The sequence below is a fragment of the Ammodytes marinus genome (assembly GCF_949987685.1).
Source record: "Ammodytes marinus genome assembly, chromosome: 5".
Lineage (NCBI taxonomy): Eukaryota > Metazoa > Chordata > Actinopteri > Uranoscopiformes > Ammodytidae > Ammodytes > Ammodytes marinus.
Window position 1 is genome coordinate 28,150,678 of NC_137234.1, and position 21,143 is coordinate 28,171,820.

The 21,143-nt window shown below is 40.7% G+C and overlaps 1 protein-coding gene across 1 annotated transcript in view; it reads right to left on the reverse strand.

The window, feature by feature from the left end:
- LOC307250181 (polypeptide N-acetylgalactosaminyltransferase 18-like) overlaps positions 1 to 20,788 on the reverse strand; it is a gene marked incomplete at both ends in the record, with an annotated part of 139,872 nt that extends 119,084 nt beyond the window's left edge. Inside the window, one exon of the mRNA XM_080027177.1 lies at positions 20,509 to 20,788. Within this exon, the coding sequence (XP_079883303.1) occupies positions 20,509 to 20,788 (280 nt within the window). The remainder of the gene's footprint in view (positions 1 to 20,508) is intronic.
- Between the last annotated feature and the right edge of the window lie 355 nt (positions 20,789 to 21,143).

Below are 21,143 nucleotides of genomic sequence, written 5' to 3' on the forward strand. Positions count from 1 at the left end.
TGTAGAGCTTTTATCCATCATGTTGACAAATCATTTCTTTATTTTATTCTGAAAAACTCTGCATCACTCTGACATTGAACTGTCAGCCGTTCTGTTTCTACACCTCTGTCAAGTGCATCTCAGCCCACATGTTCAACTTGAAATATGGTGGAGCAGAAAATGTATCATTAATTAAAGCGAATTGTGCAACAAAGTGCAACAGAAACCGGCTGAGAATAGAAAGCATGATGCACATAAGAGAACAAAAAACACTTATAAATGAGATCTTTATGTTTGCTTTTCTTTTCTTTTCTTTTGTTTGCGTCTGTTTCCTTGTTGTCCTACTGTGAAATGTGATCACCATTTACAGGAAGTGAATGTTATCATTTGAATTTGATACAGTTGTTGGTGTTTTATAATCCCTAAGGGGATGGGTCCTTGTTTGGACATGACACAATAATAAAAATTCATTCATTCATAAGGCATGTGACTTAAACAAGCTTCAACTGAAGAGACGATTATATTAGATCAGTGTGGAGTAATGAGGAGACTGTAAACTAATTAAAATCAATACTTGGAAAAATCATAATGTTCATATAGCCATTATGTCTTCCTTTCCTTTACCCAGTACTTCATGTCTTAGGCATACTGTACTATAAGTTGACACTGTTACTTCATATTGTAATGTTATAATATATTGTTCTGTCTAGTCTGTATGCGGATAACACATGTCTGTCCAGAGAAGAGAGCTCCTTCCATTGTAACTCTTACTGGGGTGTCTCACCATTTATTCATATAACCCTTTCTAGTATATTTTTGTGTAGTCACAGGTGAAATTTGTAAACACTCTGGAGGCAAATGTGTGATCAATATATGGGGCAATATAAATTAAATGGAAAAAGCACTGAAACTGTCTCATATGCCACTAGTATCACCATGATATACTGAACATACCCAGCTCAGCTAATGAGGTCATTCATTTAGCTAATGAATGCACTAATTAGAAACTGTTGCCATGTCCGCTCATGACTCATTGGCGGTATTCAGAAGAGCTCCATAGCCTTGAGTGTGAATATCGGCTAATGTATTTTCATTCAAATCTGATGCAAAATTGGGACGAGAGATCTTTGTGGGTAAAAGCCACATAGAGACGCGGGCTCAGATGTGATCGGTAAAAAAAAGCTGAGAATGACGTAAATGTTCAGGGAAATCCTTCTCTCTAGGGTAAAGTGAGTCCAGACATACTGCTTAAGGCCTCACCGCCCATCAGTCTGCCAGCCGTCTGTCTGAGAGGCAGCTGCCTTGTAGCAATGAAAAGCTCTTGACATTGGAACAGAACAGCCCGAGGGCATAAAGCACTTCACTGGAACATAGTGACAGAGTCAACACCTGAAGGAGATCGGCTAAACAAAGGTTACCGCAAATAAATGGATCAAACTTTTAACTAAAAATCAATGACCAGTGGTTGATTTCACACGTCAAAATGGACTCTACTCATAAATCATTTTTCCCAGTTTTTTCAGAGACCCAAACGCTTTACATTGTTTTGTACACATTCATCCAATCACACACACACACACACATTCATACACCGATAGCAGCAGCTACCTCGCAGGGTGCAATCTAACTATTGAGGGGGGTCAGTGTCTTGCCCAGGGACACTTCGACATGTGGCGGCGAGGCGGGGATCGAACCACCGACCCTGCAATCCAGTGGATACCCACTTCACCACTGCTGCCCAATCAATTCTCTGTGTCTATACAATGTATAATTATTATTGCTACAAAAATGGCCTGGCTAAAGTATGCAACTGCATTTGAGCTCTTAATAACTTATAACTTAATAAGTACACAAAGGTAGTAGCAGCAGTGTGACTTTCTTTAGGACACAGTGGTTATAGAAGGGAGGGAGTGGAGTGTGTCCAAATTCATTTTGAAAGTCTGCAGATCCTCATCCTCTCTGCCACTCGGCCCAAAAATCCAAAGCCAGCTCTGATAGGAACAGGCTGGGGCCAGAGCCACTATAAAGATAAGAGCAGTAGGACATTGAAAGATAGTGATGTGGGATATCCTTCAGGCCAAAGGCATTTTATAATCAAACGCACTTGAAAGTTGACAGTACAGAAAGGCTGGGATGCCTTTGTAAAAGCCTTTGGCAAATACAAACTGCTGCCGGCCTCAGATGGCAAAGAGCGACAGTAGGCTCACACCTCTAAGATAATCTTTCCCCTAAGCAAACCTGCCTTCATTTTTTTCATTTTGGAAGAACACCACCTGCCTTTGTGTCATGTAGTTCAGACTAAGATCTGAATCTTTTAACTGTTCTCTTTGGGGGAGATTGTCCCCACACAGAAGTGAGACAGAGAGCGGAACAGCAGCACTATGGCACCAGCTCAGGTGCGTCTTCAGATTTGTCTTTGAATATTTAAGGAGATCCATGTCATTCAAATGTGGGTCAGGGCCAGCAGTTAATTGCGTTTTGAGAATGCTCATTTTGAGTCTTAGAAGGTTTTCAACATGGTTTTCCTCATTTTGCACTGCAGTGACCACAGGTTTACATTACATAATATGTATAATATATTGTTAGAAAACATGTTAGGGATTTCAGAAATGTATAATGTGTTGATATAATGTGTTGGATAGATATCGAAATAAGTCGCCAAAGTCATAATTGCGAAAAATTTCCCACATTACCCGAATTCACCCTTTTATCACTCTTTTAGGAAGATGAGCAAAACGTTTATTTTTCCACAATCGGCTCTATTACACCTGCCAATTGTGAGAAAAACAACAGCTCAGTGGCATTATTACATTTTTGACAACACTCCTGCATTCATCACCTGTGCTAAAACAAGCTGGTAAAATATGGACGATCCTTCCAGTTAGTCAGTGTGTGTTGGTAGGTGGTGTTTCCACCTTGTATATCTCTATTGTGAGCTGTACAAGGCACAACAAATATCAAAATTCAAAATGTGGATAGACCTGTTTGAGTTGGCTCTTGTGATCATGGTGCACTCACAGCAATACAGATTTTGGAACAGCAGTGGCAAGTGATTTGCATGAGTATAGGGCTAGTGAATTAAGAAGGCAGCAATTTACCTAGAATTACCTTCTTCTTTTCTCAACTACTTTATAATGAAAATCACTTTAACACATGTTTTACCATAATCATGTTGCTTGAACGATATAACTTTTGACAAATGAACGGTGGCTTACTCATCTGGGGGTTTGAATTAAAAAATGGCTAAACACATTTCTTGACAAGTTTTTTTTTTATCCACATTACCATACGTGTTCCCAGAACTCAACAATTAACATTGAGAGTACAATGCTACCACACAATGATGGAAAAATTCTACAAAAACAAGATCAAAGTTGAAATAAACTGCTGGAATCACCTTGACAGAGCAGGTATCCACCTTGAGAAAAGTGAAAGTTCTGAAAATGCAAGCGCATAGAACAATTACTATATATAATATATATATAGGGGAGAACGGGGTAATCTGAGCCACTTTTTACATTTGCTCCCCTCTAAGCGAGCTAAAATGATTTATCACTCAAATTTACACATTTCCCATTAATTCAGGATGTTTCCTAGAAATGGGCATTAGCAGAATTGTTTCAAGACAAAGGGCAGTGAAAATATGATTGTTTTAAAAAAAGTTGTCATGTGGCTCACTTTACCCCAGCTGTGGGGTAAACTGATCCACTTACTTTTTCCACTCTGAAACTACCATAACAACACATATTGTAACAGTAAGAATCCTGAAAGCTAGCCACACATTCCAGAACTAATGTCGGACTAATACAAGAATGATGGGGTTTGGTCAATTAAGCAAAGCACATTTTCTAAACACTTGAAAGTAACTCTGAACAAAATCAAATACAACATATTATAATTCAAAAGGTTTGAATAAGATTCAAATGAAAGATAGAACCAGTTAGATTAGAACACAGTCTGGGGGTCAGAACACAGGACCCTTAGAGCCAGCTTGTGTCTGGGGGTCAAAGCATAGGAAAATCAGAACCAGCGAGAACAGCCTGGGACTCAGAACACAGGAGAAGACCCAACTGGATTATAACATCAACCTGTCATACTCTACAACTAGGCCTACTCTACATTCCAGCCCTGAAGGTTACAGGGAAAGATGAGAAGGTGCTCTTTCCGTGTGGTTGCCCCAGGTCTACTTCCTGGTGTATTTCCTTGGCATGATGGCTTTTCTACAATGTGTATGACATTAAAATAAAACATATGTCATGTAATATTACATCAAAATATGTTTAAGACTAAACTTAACTGGTGCCTCATGGTGGGGGAAAGTGAGACAGTGGCTCACTTTCCCCCACAGCATTTGGCTCACTTTCCCCCACCACCACAATTTGAGAAAAAACTACCTCTCTTAGCATTTCAGGCTAATCTTCAGTTATCAGCATCACATGGTTTCATATGTTGGTAGTTCATCAACACATATGATAAAAGTTTTTCTACGTAAATACATTTGCTTTGGCACAACAGTTGATTAAGTTGACAGCAAGACAATGTACTTTTACATGCAAAATACCTATTTTGGTGAAAAAAACATGCTTACCACAGCACCATGAGGTCCTCTTTTGCAGGGCCTTGGGAAAATGAAAGGGGCTTGAAAACATATATCTCACATGACCACAAATGTTTTCCGTTGCCTAGATACAGGGGGTGGCTCACACTACCCGATGCCTCAGATTCCCCCGTTCTCCCCTATATATTTTAAATCTAGGTTTAGTATCGGCTTCTTCTGGGGCTTACACTTTCATTAGTTATGCTTCTGAAAGCTGCTAATATCCTAGTGTTGTCCAGGATATATTGGATACAATTTGACATGGCTGTTGAGTATGGCCACAGGTTATGTTATGTTTTGGATGTGTCAAAACTGTAGAATTACAATATACCAAAAAATGAATATGAAATAGTTTCAGTATAAATGAGAGAATCCATTGCATCTAATCCAGTTATATCTCATAAACATGTAAGTGATCTGAGGCCACTTTCTGAAGGACATAGATACACGTCACATTTCATCTCTAAGAGTGGCAAATTGTAAGAGATCTGCACTACATGTAAGGCTGCAAGCTACAGCAGACTTAAGAACAACACATACAGATGCTGTATATGTTTTTTTTCAATGACTTTGATGATAACCTTTCCCACGAGGAAGCTATCTTGCATGTGACTTGAAGCTATTTAGCTGGATGGAGGGTAGCGGCTCTTTGTCATCAGCATGCGTCATATCACTTATACATAGCATGACAGATTCAAGATACCCGCGGTAACGTCAAGCTAAACAGACAGATTGTTTTCCCGATTTGTTACATTTCCTGCATGTCGACAAGCCACTGTGTGATTGGCATGAGGGAAGAGGTGTACAGCATACAACAACAACAAAAATCAATTGGTCCAATATCACTCCAACAGAGCCACATAGGAAAAGAAAAAAGCATCAGAAAGTTGTGACTGTCTACACTCCTTGAGTTTACACTATAAGTCTGAAGGGAGTGATGAGCAAACACTCCTTCTACCATCTGCTGGCTGGCAGACAGTCAGTGTGTTTACATGCAGACTCATAATCGGGTAAATAAACGAATAAGACTTCAACAGGACTTGTAAAATGCATGTAAACACCTTTATCCAATCTACTTCGCTCACAAATCGGCACATTAACGGACAAGCAAAGTCGGATAAGAACACCTAGATAACTCGTTCATAGTCGGCATTCTCTCTGCATGTATACAGGGATCGGATATCGCATATCGGAGTTCTCGTTCTGCGCTTGCTCGAGAATCCCTGCGGAGGATTTCACAAGGAAGTGGAAGGAGACGACGTAAAAAATACTAGGGTTATTGCCGGAAGGGAACCGGACGTGGCTCTATAACCACTTGTTGAAAGGGCTACAGCGCCAGCAAGCATAGTGGAGACAGCCATGCATCGGACATTTATCCGATTCCTGAAAGGCCACGTATACTCAGACAAGTTACACGGTCCGTTCGAGTGTCTAGCTCGGTGTCTTAATCCAATCTAGTTGTGCCATGGAAACGCACTGACTGAGAGGCAGTGACACATGTGCGTTCAATAGAGTTGGGCGACAATGCCGTGAAATATAGATGGTTTTATTTCTATATACATTACTAGGAACAATGAAGGAAGCCAAAAGTCTCATCTTTAGCCTACGCAATACAGTATCATCTCCGCCAGCTCGATACTCCCGTAGCATTTTGTCAGAAAGTATCAAGACATTGCATTAAAGTTGTGTTTAATGTAAGCATTAACATCCTGCTTTTTTTTCCAGAACTTTCAACCATAAAACTGTCTTCAGGTATCAGACACCAAGGACAAAAATAGGCATAGACAGAAACTGGCACAGCAAGAACCCACAGATTACTATTTCAAAAACACACGTCTATATGTTTTCAATGTGAGACAGACACACAAGTTTAAAGTAATCTACGGGGAACCAGCAGCAGAGCCTTTCTTTCTCTGCAGCCCTGCAGAGAAATCCAGGCATCCTCTGTCTCAGATCCAGGCGCCAGAGGTGACCAATGGCCAGCGGAGCACCTGTGTCACCGTTCATTTCATCCAACAGACCCCTGTTGTTTGAGAAACATGAAAAGCATTTCACTCAAAGATAAATCTTCAGGACCATGGCCTGAGAGTGTACTCTCTCCTCTGCAGGCCGTATTGGTTGGCCCAGTGGCTGTAAACTCTTGCTGTCACTTTATCATCTCTTTCCAACACCACACTCTGCTATGAGTCTGCCTGGTCTGATGGAGTCACTCAGTCACTGCTGCTCTGGAGGCTGGATTTCACTCTGTACCTTTCTAGCTGTCACTTCATCTGGATTGCTTTACGCCCAGACTTTTATTTTTCTTTGGGATGTATACAGGTCCGGTTAATTTTCAAATAGAGAAGTATGCAACTATGATCAGGACTTGTGAGCTTGCTTGCAGTGTACAAGCTAGCTTATATCAGCCCTGATAGCACCCTGAGCTTCCTTCTATTTCTTCTTCTTCTTCTTCTTCTTCTTCTTCTTCTTCTTCTTCTTCTTCTTCTTCTTCTAGTAAAATTTGGTTTACATAATTTCATTCAATACAGAATTTTGTTCAACAGGAGAGAAAAGCTTTCTAACTGCTCGCTAACAGCCATTTAGACAGCTTGTTAGCCACTAAATTGTACTATTACTGTCTTTTGTTTAAAAAAAATTGCACGGTTCAAAGGTTATGATTAGGACAGCCTCCTGCATTAAAAGTTGAATTCCAGGCGATTTGTGCATAATTGCTTTTTTCCCCGTGAATCCACAAATTGCAGCGATTCCATTAGAATGAATTGAGTTTGCTGCAGGGTGTGACCCAGCCATGACCAGGACGTGATTTTAAGAAGATAATATAGGCGCTTTTTAAGAAATACTTTAGATAATAATAATGTTAAAACATAGTAATCCACATAGACCTTGAAGGAAACCCTCGGGGCACGTTTCATCAGAACTCTATGAGTTATACTCAGCTAGGGCAAAGAAAGTTGCCTGCTTGTCCTTTCATGACTTTCTGTGAGGACGACTTTATCCCGTTGTGTGTGTGTGTGTGTGTGTGTGTGTGTGTGTGTGTGTGTGTGTGTGTGTGTGTGTGTGTGTGTGTGTGTGTGTGTGTGTGTGTGTGTGTGTGTGTGTGTATGTGTGTGTATATGTGTGTGTGAGAAGGTTCTCCCCCCCAGAGCTGCACGCTGGTAATAAGCGAAAGCACAGCTATAATCTGAGGAGCTAAAAAGTGTATATTTGATGATAATAGGAATTATTATAGAAAGAGTGGCGGAATAAGGAACAGCAGGGGGTAGTGGATGAAAAAAAATAGATGAATTAGGTGGTTCAAGTGTAACGTCTAACAAACAGAACTTCATAGTCTTAGCAAGGGACTGAAATACAAGTTATTTTCAAAACGTGTGTGACTTAATGAGGTGTGATACCTGTAAAGCAGTGTGCAGAAGGACTCTATATAGCTTCCAGGGGAGTTCTATTTGATGAAGTGTGGGGGAATGCAAATGTAACCCGGGGTTATTTTGGTATATGCGATAAAGCCTACACGTTCGGTATATTATTTATTCATGATAAAACACCATATTGCGCCCGATCTGAATTTCTTAATGATACACAAACAAAACTGCTTAAACGGTGTATGTGTTAACTGGAGCTGGAACGAGGACTCACCAATTCACATACGCTACAAACACTTATATTTGTTATGTATTATATATATTCCCTTTCTGCAGCAGGACGTTAAATGAAGGGGGCTAAGATAAGTCTGCCATCAAATTGGTAACTTAACTATAAGGATTGATTAGTATTTAGTCTTTTTTGCATGTCGTATCTACAATAAGGCATTGTCACTTTACGCCTCATTCGCCAGTACAATTGCATCCATGTTTATTTTCTCGTAGCTCATCCATGCTACAAGAAATGCTACTTAGAAAAGGAGATCTGACAACCAAATGTGCCAGGCATTTGTCTACCGTACTCAGATGACAACTTTATGAGGTTGACAGCCTGCGATATAGTTTTCCCCAAGGCTCACTGCAGAAGAAATGTAGCTGTAGGGTCAGCACCTAGTATAAGCTTGCCTGTGGTGTCATACTGCAGCCCTCAGAGGGGGGGGGGGATACACTGTGGGATGTTTTAGAAGACGTTGACTGACAGTGGCAACTTCACTAAGTGTTGGATTCCCGTGTTGGACACATAGTTGTGTGTTGTGTGTGAGAAAGTCGTCTTTTACACAATTTGCAAACGATGACATGTGTGCGGGAAGGCAAAGGCAGGAGTGGGACTTTATGCGCTCGAGTGTGCGAACATTTTACAAAGTGCACTTGTACGAGATAGCACACACACACACACACACACAAACACAAGTACCTCCCTGCCTGAAGAGACAGGTGTATGCATGAGTTGCTGAATAAGAAGCTTCCACTTTACTGTGTGTGTGTGTGTGTGTGTGTGTGTGTGTGTGTGTGTGTGTGTGTGTGTGTGTGTGTGTGTGTGTGTGTGTGTGTGTGTGTGTGTGTGTGTGTGTGTGTGTGTGTGTGTGTTGTTGTTGTGTGGAAAAGAGTCAGGGTGGATATTGACTGCCTTTCACCAAGACCATCAAAGAGTTCAAGAGCCTGCTTTGCATTTCAAACCAAATTACTTGCACTTCTGGACTTGTTATGTAAATGACATTGACAGTGTATTCTGCTAATGCAGTTCAACGTGTTATCATGGCCAAGTCCTGTATACAACATCTTTCAAATCAGCTACCTTTTTACTGCTGATTCTGTCAGTGTTCATTTTAGCCCCTGAGTTTGATTTGTTTTATATTTACATCACATATTAGTCATTTGATTGAATATTTGAACACTTTATTTTATATTCAGTCTTGTTTTTTCAGAAAATCTAAAGATGTAGTCCATCATATAGAGTTAAGTTGATTAGCAGCTTTGGCAGTGAGACTTAATTGCCAGGAGGTCCCTTTGACCTCATCTTCCTGAGTTTGTTTCCAAACGGAACAGTGTGGACTGTATGACGTCACCGCACTATCTATCTATCTATCTATCTATCTATCTATCTATCTATCTATCTATCTATCTATCTATCTATCTATCTTTTTCTGCTTAGTGAAAATGTTGAACACAGATTCTACGTTTTCTACGATACTACAGTCATATGAAAAAGTTTGGGAACCCCTCTCAGCCGGCATTATAATTGACTCTGCTTTCACACAAAAAAGATAAAAGTGGTATGTCTTTCATTTACCAGGAACAGCTAAGTACTGGGATGTTTTCCAAACAAAGATTTTTTGAAAAGCAGTATTTAGTTTTACGAAATTAAATAAAATGTGAAAAACTGGCTGTGCAAAAATATGGGAACCCTTGTGGTTTTGCTGATTTTAATGCATATAACAGCATGTAAAACTGAGGACTTTAAACACAAAATTGGTTGGATTATGTTGGTAAGCCTTGAACCTCATAAAAAGGTCTGTTTAATCATGAGAAAGGGTATTTTAGGTGCCTAAATGCAAGTTGCACTTCTCTTTGACTCTGCAGAAGTGAGACAGAATGGGATCATCAAAACAGCTCCCAAAAGATCTTAAAAACAAAGATTATTCATTGTCCTGGTTTAGGGGAAGGCTACAAGAAGCTTTCCCAAAGGTTTCAATTGTCAATTTCTACTGTAAGGAATGTTGTCAGGGAATGGAAGGACACAGGCACAGTTGCAGTTAAACCCAGGTCTAGCAGACCAAGAAAAGTACAAGAGCGGCATATCCGGCGGATTGTGAGAATGGTTGCACACAACCCACAGATCACCTCCAAAGACCTGCAAGAATATCTGGCTGCAGATGGTGTATCTGTACATGGTTCAACAATTCAGTGCAATTTGCACCAAAACATCTGTATGGCCGGGTGATGAGAAGGAAGCCCTTTCTGCGCCCACGCCACAGATACAGATGCTTGGAGTATGCTAAAGCTCATTTAGACAAGCCAGATTCATATTGGAAGAAAATGCTTTGGACTGATGAGACAAAAAATACGTTATTTGATCATTATAAAAAGTGCTTTAGAAAGGAGAAAACTGCATTCCAAGTAAAACACCTGCAACCTACTTTCAAATTTGGTGGAGGTTCAATCATGCTGTGGCCACTTCAGGGACTGGGGTCCTGGTTAAAGTCGATAGTCGGATGAATTCAACCCAGTTTCAACAGATTATTCAGGATAATGTTCAAGCATCAGTCACAAAGTTGAAGTTGCGCAGGGGTTGGATATTCCAACAAGACAATGACCCTTAACACAGTTCAAATTCCTGCAGAGGGAAAAGTACAATGTTCTGATATGGCCGTCGCAGTCCAATGACTTGAATATCATTGACAATCTATGGGATTATTTGAAGCAGGCCTTCCATGCTCAGCAGCCATCACATTTAACTGAACTGGATCGCTTTAGTATGTAAGAATGTTAAAAATACCTACATCCAGGATCCAGACACTCATCACAGGCTACCAGAGGCGTCTAGAGGCTGTTATTTTTGCAAAAGGAGGCTCAACTAAGTACTGATGACATTTTTCTTTTGGGGTGCCCAAATTTATGCACCAGTCAAATTTTGTTATGATGCTTATTGCATATTTTCTATTATTCCAATAAACAAAATGACACCGCTGAATTGCTTCTGTTTACCTAAGGTATGTCATATATGTAAAGGAATTTGCTTCTTTGAAATCCCAGCTAATGATTAACAAAAATCCCCAAAATTAGAAGGGGGTCCCAAACTTTTTCATATGACTGTACATGGGTCGCTACATTGTTTTTCTTCCTCTCTTCTTTTTCTCTGGAGGCCGTAGTAGAACTTCTTCTTTCTCTGTGTGTTGAGCTGCCATTGTTACTCTGGTGGGTCTGTGTCGTCATGGAAGTGACAATTTTCAGTTAGGCAGACGCCCAATGCTGTGTTCAATTGTAATCGTAAATCAGGAACTTCAGACATTGGAGGCGCAAACATGTGATCAATAAGAAGAAGACCTTTCACCAATGTTGAATATTTGGGACCTGGCTATGACCATGTCTTATCAAAAACTAAAAACTAAATAAAATGCACAGATGCACTGGCCCCTGACTGTCGACAATAGCTTCTATATGTGGGTAATATGCTGAATAACCATTGTTCACCTCACGATTTGATAGACTTTAAGAACATTAACTTGATGAAAATATGAAGGAGTACAGCTTTAAATACAATTCTTGTTCAAATTCTTGTATGGCTTAAGCACACAGCATCAACAGTCAATGAAATGACTGACAGAGAAGTTACTGTAACAAAACTTGCTGCTGGTTGGTTATTCAACATGGTCAAGCAGCTTAATCGGCTTCTTCTCTCCACACTAGCTGGAGCTGGCACATGAACTTTCATGGCTTTAATCTCAGCAAATCTGGACTGGAATTCTTCTGAGACCTCATATGGGCTGTGACACAATATGGACTGAAACTCGGAAACTGGGAGCGCGAATGAGAGTTAGAATACATGTGTGGTAACTAATAACACGTGAGACAGAAAACTAGGAATAAAAGATTGGGTCAAAGGTATTCTCTGTGCTGTGTATAAGGTACAACATGTGTCCACAGAGCCAACATGCCAAGAGGTTGTTCATTTTACATCCAATATCTAATCTCCCAACCTCCAAGCAGTATAGTACTATTATAATATATACACGCTGTTGGTTGGGAATAAGGCTTGTTGAAGATAGATTTACATTTCTGTCCTGTGTCGAGCGAGTGATAAGACATGTGCACGACTCGAGCAAATTATTTTATTTCACACGTGGATATCAAAAGGTGGAGTCAGCGATTCTACAGAAAGCTTGTTGTCAAAATCACTTTTTGGCAAAAGAATCAAAGATTTTGGCAAAAAGTAAGTTCTCCAGAAACACTGACCCCACCTGTCTGTGCCATGCTAGTGTTGCAGGGTGGACTGATGCCAGAAAGCCTATACACGACACCCTGCCGTAGAAAATCAGGGATCTGTATCTATGAGTCACGTTGATGTGCGACAGTGGTCAGTGTGTGTGTGTGTCTGCAGCACTGTGGTTTCTCTGTATCTCTCTCTCTCTCGCGCACATACACACACACACACACACACACACACACACACACACACACACACACACACAAAAAGTAAAAGTAATTTAATTGCCGACTGTCCTAGGCTCGTAGAGAAAGCAGGCCAACAAAGCGGAATTAAAGATATTTTGCAAACATAGCCGACAGTCAGGGGCCAGGCAAACACATGGACACTTCATAGCCCGTACGTCAAATGTGTTTTCGTTCTACTAACAAATTTAACCGAAAGACACACTGTTTAAGAATGTACATGTACTTACTACACAGTAAATTGTGCTCCAACCATACACCAGCTATTCACCTAGTCTTGTTTTTTATTTATTTCTGAGAAATACTTAATAAAACAGGAAGAGAAGGTTTCTGATATTTGCCCATATAAAAAGATAAAGAGCTTTCTGAATATTTAGTTTACGTTTCTTCAAAATCCACAGAGACTGTAGGGATCAGATCTAATATGATGATATCTCCATTGATTAAATCACAGATGCTGTTGTTGAATTGAGTGTCCAGGATGCAAGGACTTCAGTTTCAAGGTCGTCTAGTTTCTGACACAAACACCATGGCGTGAGTATCCCGGCATTCCGAATCACATACTTTCTACTATATAGTATGGTAGAAAAAAGATTTAGGATGTCCCGATTCTTGTGGCCAGATTTAGGATGGTTAGAAGTACCCGGATGTCCTACTTTCTCCAGCCAAGATTGTTAGTGTTGAAAACTGCATCCTATTTGGGCGATTCTGACCCACAATCCGGTGCGCACATCAAGTGACGTCACATCGACGAAGCCTCCATATGAAACCAAACGGGGATGCAACGGATATAAAAGCAAGAGGCAAGATCAAGACACAATGTTATGATGAAATAAATAAGTAAAAGTATGTCCCAATAGTATGCCTACTGCATCCTAACTAGATTATTTTTATCGTCGGATGTAGTATGTAGAATAGAAAAAATAAAGATTTTGCGATTCAGAACGCAGGGCATAGTCTTGTGTGACAGCGTGACACACAACAGTTTGAAACACACAGTCGGCGGCTCAGTCCTCCAACCCACTTCCACACATCGTTTGAGACAACACTGTTTCGTTTCAACAACAGTTCTGAGCCACGTCCCCCGGAAAATCATCTTGCGCGGAGTCAACAGAGCTGATTTTCTAGTCTGGTGTCTGCGCTTTAACAGATACAAACTCCTGGATGATTTTATCTTGACCTCCAGTATTTTATCTTTCAACTCATGCTTTTGGGAAAAAACCCATAATGCATGCAGAGTACAGCGTTGTACTATGGCTTGGTGGTGAGTGAAAATACACAGTCGTCCACAACGGGCGTCCTGTCTGTATGTAAGTCATACTGATGCGATGAGTTGTTGCTTGAACTATCCTATTATTTCTTTATTTGGTATTTTCGACAGATTGGCCTGAAATGACAGCCAAGTATAACATGTGAAAGTGTGTGTGTATGTTGCTGTATAGGGTGTATGGTGTATGTCATCCATCTAGCTTATACCTTACCTTTTGCTTTCTCCTATTAGCGACCATTCAAACACGAGTCGATAAAATCTAAGCAAAACAAAGCCTTTACTTTTTTTTCTTGTGGTCTAAACTGACCCTCTCATGCAGCAAGCTGTGCCTAATTTTGAAATATGCTTCTGACTCAGAAAGAAAAGGTGTATATTAAAAAAGAATGCACAAAAGAGTACCTGACAGTCTGGTTAGCTGACTTATCTCAAAAAGTTTTTTCGTTTAGTAAAAAAAAAAAATTGTTTCTACGTCATCAGTTTTGCAGGGAAGGTGCAAGGAAATGACATATGGACCCTGTCTCACAATTCTCCAACATCTGGTGACGGGAGTGAGATGTGCTGAGACATAATAATACACAAACCGCTGTCAAGGATCAGAGGTGCAACAAAGTCATCAAGCTCCGATCTGAAGCAAGTAACACTTCTGGAATTCTGAGCGCTGCATGCGTCACCTCAATCTGACAGACAGAAAAGAAAAAGTAATAATAATATAGAAAGTGGATTTGTCGCTAAATTATCACACCTTCTCCGGCACATTTTGGTTGAATTTCAGGGGTGTGAGAGTGCAAGCGAGGGAAGCGAGGCCTTCTCAGGAGTCCCTCTGGATTTAATATGTTAGCCCCTCACCTCTAGCAATTTAGAAATGTCCAGCCACATCAGTGTTCTTTCTCTCCCCCATTGCTCTTCCTCTAAATTGCATTGTTTTGTATTAACCACAGACGTCTTAAGGCCAGATCCACCAAGCATGGATTGAGCAGCTCCATGATTTGAGCAGAAAAAACACCTGCAATATGATCCGTTTAAGCAACCTATCCACAAAATTATTTACAATATATATACACAGTATGCCGGTACTAACACGGCCTCAGTTTGGCTGCTAATCAATACTTGCCAAGGACGACCGGCCAGGATTTGATGGTTATGAATGTTCTATATTCTGCTTCACATCCACACAGGTCGGCTGTTACAAACAGATCACATGTTTATACAGTTTGATTAAATTTGATTTGATTAAATTTATTTCAGACATATCAAACATACAAAACAAAAATGAAAAGCATGGAAATACAATAAACAAATTATGTTTTCACAAAAAAAAAATTAAAAAGAAAAGAAATAAAAGAAAACAAATTATCTGTAATGCTGAGATATGCCTGAAAAGGAGCAGGAAGAAGTATTACACTTATTTAATCCTACCCCTTAAGTGAAATTATTTGTAATAAAGCAGCACTTATTGATTAATCCTGAGCTCCATTCATAAGAACAGTTTTTTTGAAAAATGCTATAAAACCCACTACCCTACACCATAACATCAATTAATATCAATTTAATATCATTTTAAGTTCACAAGCTTTTGAGAGGGAGAGAGAAAGAGAAAGAGAGAAATTGCGCCCACAGTTATACGATACACGGTTGGTATGATTATACACGGTTGGCAGGGGTTTTAAATAGCACCACTATAACTGCCTTCAGCAATTAACAATGATCTTTGTGAATTAGGTGGTATTTGCAACGAGGCTTATTTGCATAGGAAGGATGCTGAATTTTGAATATTCCCCAATTCACATACATGCAAATGGAACAGACGCACCCTTTTGCGCGTGCTATGTGAATTGGACACTATTTTTTTCTCTCTCATTTGCACAGGTAAAAGCAGCGCAATCCTTTAATGGATTTGGCCCGAAGAGTGCAAATATCCAGAACACAGAGTCAACATGAACAATCGCCTCTTTTTTCACCTGTGTGTTACAGCCGAGCCATGGCAGCCTCAGGCTCAACACAGTGCGCTCCATTCCTCATACAGCCATTCACTGAATCGATAGGCAAACAGCTATACCCACATCAGATCACTCACCCACTGCCATGCATCACTGATGACGCACCAGAAGCTGCTATTTACACTGTGCACTGCAGGAACACAAGCACACACACACACAGTATATTACAAATTCACCCTCCAGCCTGCACACTCCTCCTCTACAGCGCACTGTCAACATGGATCAACTTGCATTGAGTCATCAAGAGTAAAACGACTAAAAATAAGTCTTGTGCATGGCAGGATGGGAACAAACAATGCAGAACGCGGCTCAAAACAGAGCATCACATGAGAGGGGACATACCCTGGGCAGATGTGTTAGACTGGCAGGAAGTAAGAATTGTGATCCAGAATGGGTTTGGTTTCGTTAGGAAATCTACATGTGACAAATTGGCATTTTCCCATGACTTGTGAGGTGACTACAAAATGCACAACATGCTTTATGAACTTGAAAACATCCAACCAATGTTTTTTTTTTGTATATTATATAAAACAAGATGCCAAAGTATGATTTTAATCTTGTGTATCTTGCATTGAAGCAGCCCTGCAGTGTGACAAAAGGCGTAACCGTGAACTAATGTGTTAAAATATGCACTGTTTCATGACCTGAATCTTCCCCTGGCTTAGCCCTATATATGCATAGCCAGCATTGTAACATGGCACCAGCCAGAGGGGGCCACCTGACACCTCCAAACAGAGCCAGGACTTCTCATTACTGCCTAGCCAACTGAATGGAAGAACCACCCTGAAACTGAATATTCACATGTAACTCCATACGGAGGCCTAACATGTTCAACTCTGAATGAATACATGAATGAACAAATGAGACATAAACATGTAAAAACAACAATGTCAACTATATGATATTAATTTTATTTTGTTTCATAATGTTCTTTAATGTCACTACTTAAATGTTGTTAAGTGCAGCAACATAAATGCAAAAGCACCATGTACGCCACCAAAACAGATCATTTTCGCCTGGAGATTCTGTTTGAGAAAAAAAAAAAAATGGCGACGACCAAATGATTCCATATTGGCGAAAAGAGGATATTCAATCAGTTTAACTTGCTGGAGTGTCTGAGGGCTCCTGTAACGTGCTGTACACATATACATGTGTTAAATATGCAGTGGAAGAAGTAGGCTTTTTTTTACTGAGTCTATATTTACCATTTATCTGGCAGAATGATTCAACTGAGCATGACAGTCATCTTTTCTTTTATATAACAACATAGTGGTTTCACAAACAATGCATTTTCTGATTCCTTATTTGGCAATCTGGTCAGAATTACAGAGCCAGCATTTCAAGTGACACAACATACTGTAGTTAGTTAACTGAATTGTATTTGTAGAAGTACAGGAACTTTAGGTGCTTGAGAGTAATATAAATAAGGCTCATACGAATTCAAGCACAATACAAAACAAATTGGTTGGTGTCCAGCTAGAAACTTTATTTTTTTTTTAATTATCTAAGTACACTGGATATTTTCTCTGCTGCATACCTGGTGTTGTATTACCGTCATTCAGACCTGGATGTGGGTGATTGTATGGGTCTTTTTGTATCAGTGACAAAGCATAAACACATAAACAAATCAGCCCCCGGCCCATAATGCAATCCGGCACCGGCTCCGAGCAACTGAGCGAGGAGTGGAGTGGAGGAGTGGAGTGTGCCAAGCTCTCCCCGCCGGCTAAATTTACTCAACCGCTCTAACCCCGCAGCCTATGCAGATTTCTATTAGCACATCTGAAACAGTTCAGTACTCCATCAGTCTGCCATTCGCCATTAATGATGAGTGTGTGTTGTATCATACCAGCAATCTCTCTCTGCACAAAGAGGAGCTGCACTCTGAGCAGGTAGGAGGATCCAAAGTGCTGCAATGGCAATTATCGATGGTTGTGTTCAACAGCACACACAGGTGAGGAGTGTGTGTGTGTGTGTGTGTGTGTGTGTGTGTGTGTGTGTGTGTGTGTGTGTGTGTGTGTGTGTGTGTGTGTGTGTGTGTGTGTGTGTGTGTGTGTGTGTGTGTGTGTGTGTGTGTGAGAGAGAGAGAGAGAGTGAGAGAGAAAGGTTGCATCTTCTTAGATTTGCATCTCATCTTTCCCCTCTTCCGAGAAACTGCGTGCTGAATCAGTGGCATAAATAAAACCATATTTAAAATCTCCATCAAGAGTGGGAACAGAGTGCCCCATACTGTAGGCTGACAGATGTGACCTAACCGCTGGCTTTGGTTCACATTTGGATTTATTGTGAATTTGACTTTCCTTTATTACCAGAGCGACTGATATGATGATGGTATGGAGAATGAAGGTGCCTGAAGGACAATTCCGCTTGGCTACCCTATGTGTAAAAATGCAGATGATGTTCCATCTTAATGCATGGATGCATAGAGCCACTTACATTAATTAGAAACTATAGGTTTCAGGGTTCATTTGCATATAATAAAAGTACTTTGTATTAAAGGTGGGGTCAGCAATTCTAGAGAATGCTAGTCGTCAAAATCACTTTGTCAAAATCAGTGAATATCGCCTCACGATTCGCTATATACCTGTCCATACTGTGTGTGCGTTGAAAAATACAATCTGGTGTTAATACATAGCCTTGGCTCTGTAAGCTGGTATGTAAACAAAGGGGGCCCACTGTATAGCTAGCATTATGCCCCTGTACAGAGCGCTGTCTATACCTTTAATGCTCAAGTACAAGCACTCTGTCAAGCATCGGCTTCATCATTCTAAAGTCTAAAGATTAGAAAAGGCTTTGAAATTGGTTTCACCTTCATTATTTCCAATAGTGTTGAGGCAAACAAAAGACTGTGCAAAGCCTTATCTTATATTGTATCTATGTACAAAGTAAAGGACATCCCATGTGAGGTGAGTGGAATAGTTAGAAATGTGCCTGTAAGGTGTGAGCACGTATCTCTACATCTGAAATGATGTTTCCCTCTCCCAACAGCATTAATCCATCCTCTCTGATTTGCAACGAGTTCTCAACGAGCTTTTCTGACGCAGAGAATTAATCCAGGGATCAACAGCCCTTCACAGATATGTTTGATACATTATAACCCCTGACTGTATATTTCCCCTAGCTGTCTGTGTGGGCCATCGGATGAGCACTCCCAGTGTTAATCATTTCTACGTATAGAGTGTATATTTACTCCTAGATCCCACGTTCAGTTAGCGAGTTGTGTACTGCGCCATTTAACAGTAAAGACATAGTTCTTCCCACTTCTTCTTCGTGTAGTGACTTGACAAAATGACGTACAGCTGAGGAGGACAATCAAAGCGTGGAGGACCCCGAGGGGAATAATATAAGTCCTGTGTTAGTCTCACTGCAACATTTTATCAATGAACAAAACCCAGCCTCTCCCTTTGATTGCTTATAGGGTGTTTGTAAAAATTCTGTCTGAAGTTGAAAAAGTTTGTCCAGCTCTGACCTGAATATAGCGCTGTGGCTGGACAAATAGGACTGAATTGAGGTTAGACTATAAGGGTTGGCCCATAAATGCGGTGATGACGCAAATACAGATTAGGCTAGTACATTAAAATGGGACACAAACTGCCAATGGCTTTGATGCTCTATACTCACTTGAGACGTCGCTCTCTCAAAATCCTTTTTTTAAGTGATGCTCCTATCATAATGTGAATATTACCCACAATGCAATTTGAATAGCCTGGAGCTGCTGACCTGCAGCAGAGATGAGAAGCGGGCTATACAGGTCCGATAAACTCACTTCTGTCTAACTCCACAAACCCAGATTTCTTTTGTATGTGTTCAAACTTCAGGTCTTCACTCCCAGCTGACAATAACTCAGATTACATCACTAATGTATCAGAATCCACGGTGATTCCTCACAGTCATAATTTGAAAATATACTAAAAAGGAAACAAACATTTTTAAAAGGGAATAAAATAATATCTGGCTCTTGCAATTTATTAATTAAAGTCACAGATGCCTCAACATTATGATGTGACTATTGGGACCTTTACTTGGATATTTGAGCTTCACCATGCAGAATGACATCTACACCTGTACATAATTGTTTTCACATGTATCTGCTGAAGGGGTATAGTTTTTTAAATTCTTAATACACTTTTCATTGAAAATCCACATTGTCATTATTACATATTTCTATTTATTTTAGTAAATTAAAACGTCACAGTGTAAATTGGCCATCCAAACTTCCCAGAGGCCCCTAAATGCAACTTCAAAGCTTGTTAGTCGGACCAAAAATATGTTCAACAACAACATGCAACGTTATAAACTACAACAGAGGAAAACTAAATCTCTCTTTAAAAACTTGGAGGCGACGATGTGTGCTCGTGTCTAAGGTTAATTGACCACTGAAACAGTCAGAAAGCCTATATTATTCTAGTAGTAGCACTCTAATTAAAACATTCTTACAGCGAATCAAGGTTCCACTGCTTGTTGTGATCCAGCCTACAGTGGGTTTACAGTCGGCCTAAACTAAAATGTGACCCGGCTTTTCTCTGGAGACATGTTTCGGCAACAACTCTTCCCCAGAACAAGCACCCACACTTTGCTGACCTTTGATGTGCTCGTTGACGACGCTCTCCAGCCGGTCCAGCCTCTCGATAATCCGAAGCGTTTCCCCTTTACCGTCCTCCTCCAACTTTCTCTCCGCCTCACTGCCGCCGCCGCCGCCGCTCTCAGCAACTTTGGCCCGGTCCCCGTTACCGTTGCTGTTGCGGTTGTTGGCCACGTAGTTAGTGATCCAGCCGACGTACAGCAGACATACGATGTTGGTCATGCCGCTCAGGATCACACATGTTGACACCAAAGTTTTAGTTCTCCGTGAGCACAGCATCGCAACATGACATCCCATCCATGGGCTTTTCTCGTCACCACATAGGCTATACGCGCGCTGGCAGCAGGCAGGTGGATTATCAGGAGGACGCACTCGAGAAAGAAAATATGTGTCCAACAATGTTTTAACTAGTCCGTCCGCCTCTCAGTTCCCCGGCTGAGGAATTGCTAAATCCCCCCAGTAAGGTTTGAAACACGTAATACTTATAATATTTCCTGATTTTCTACGAAAGAGAAAAAGAGAGCGCGAGAGAGTCCCCCCACTGAGAAGCCCGGCGAGTCAAGCTGCGCTCAGCCGCTGCAAACAAACTGCTGTCAGACGCAGCTCTGCTCACTCCCCCCCACACCCGCCATCC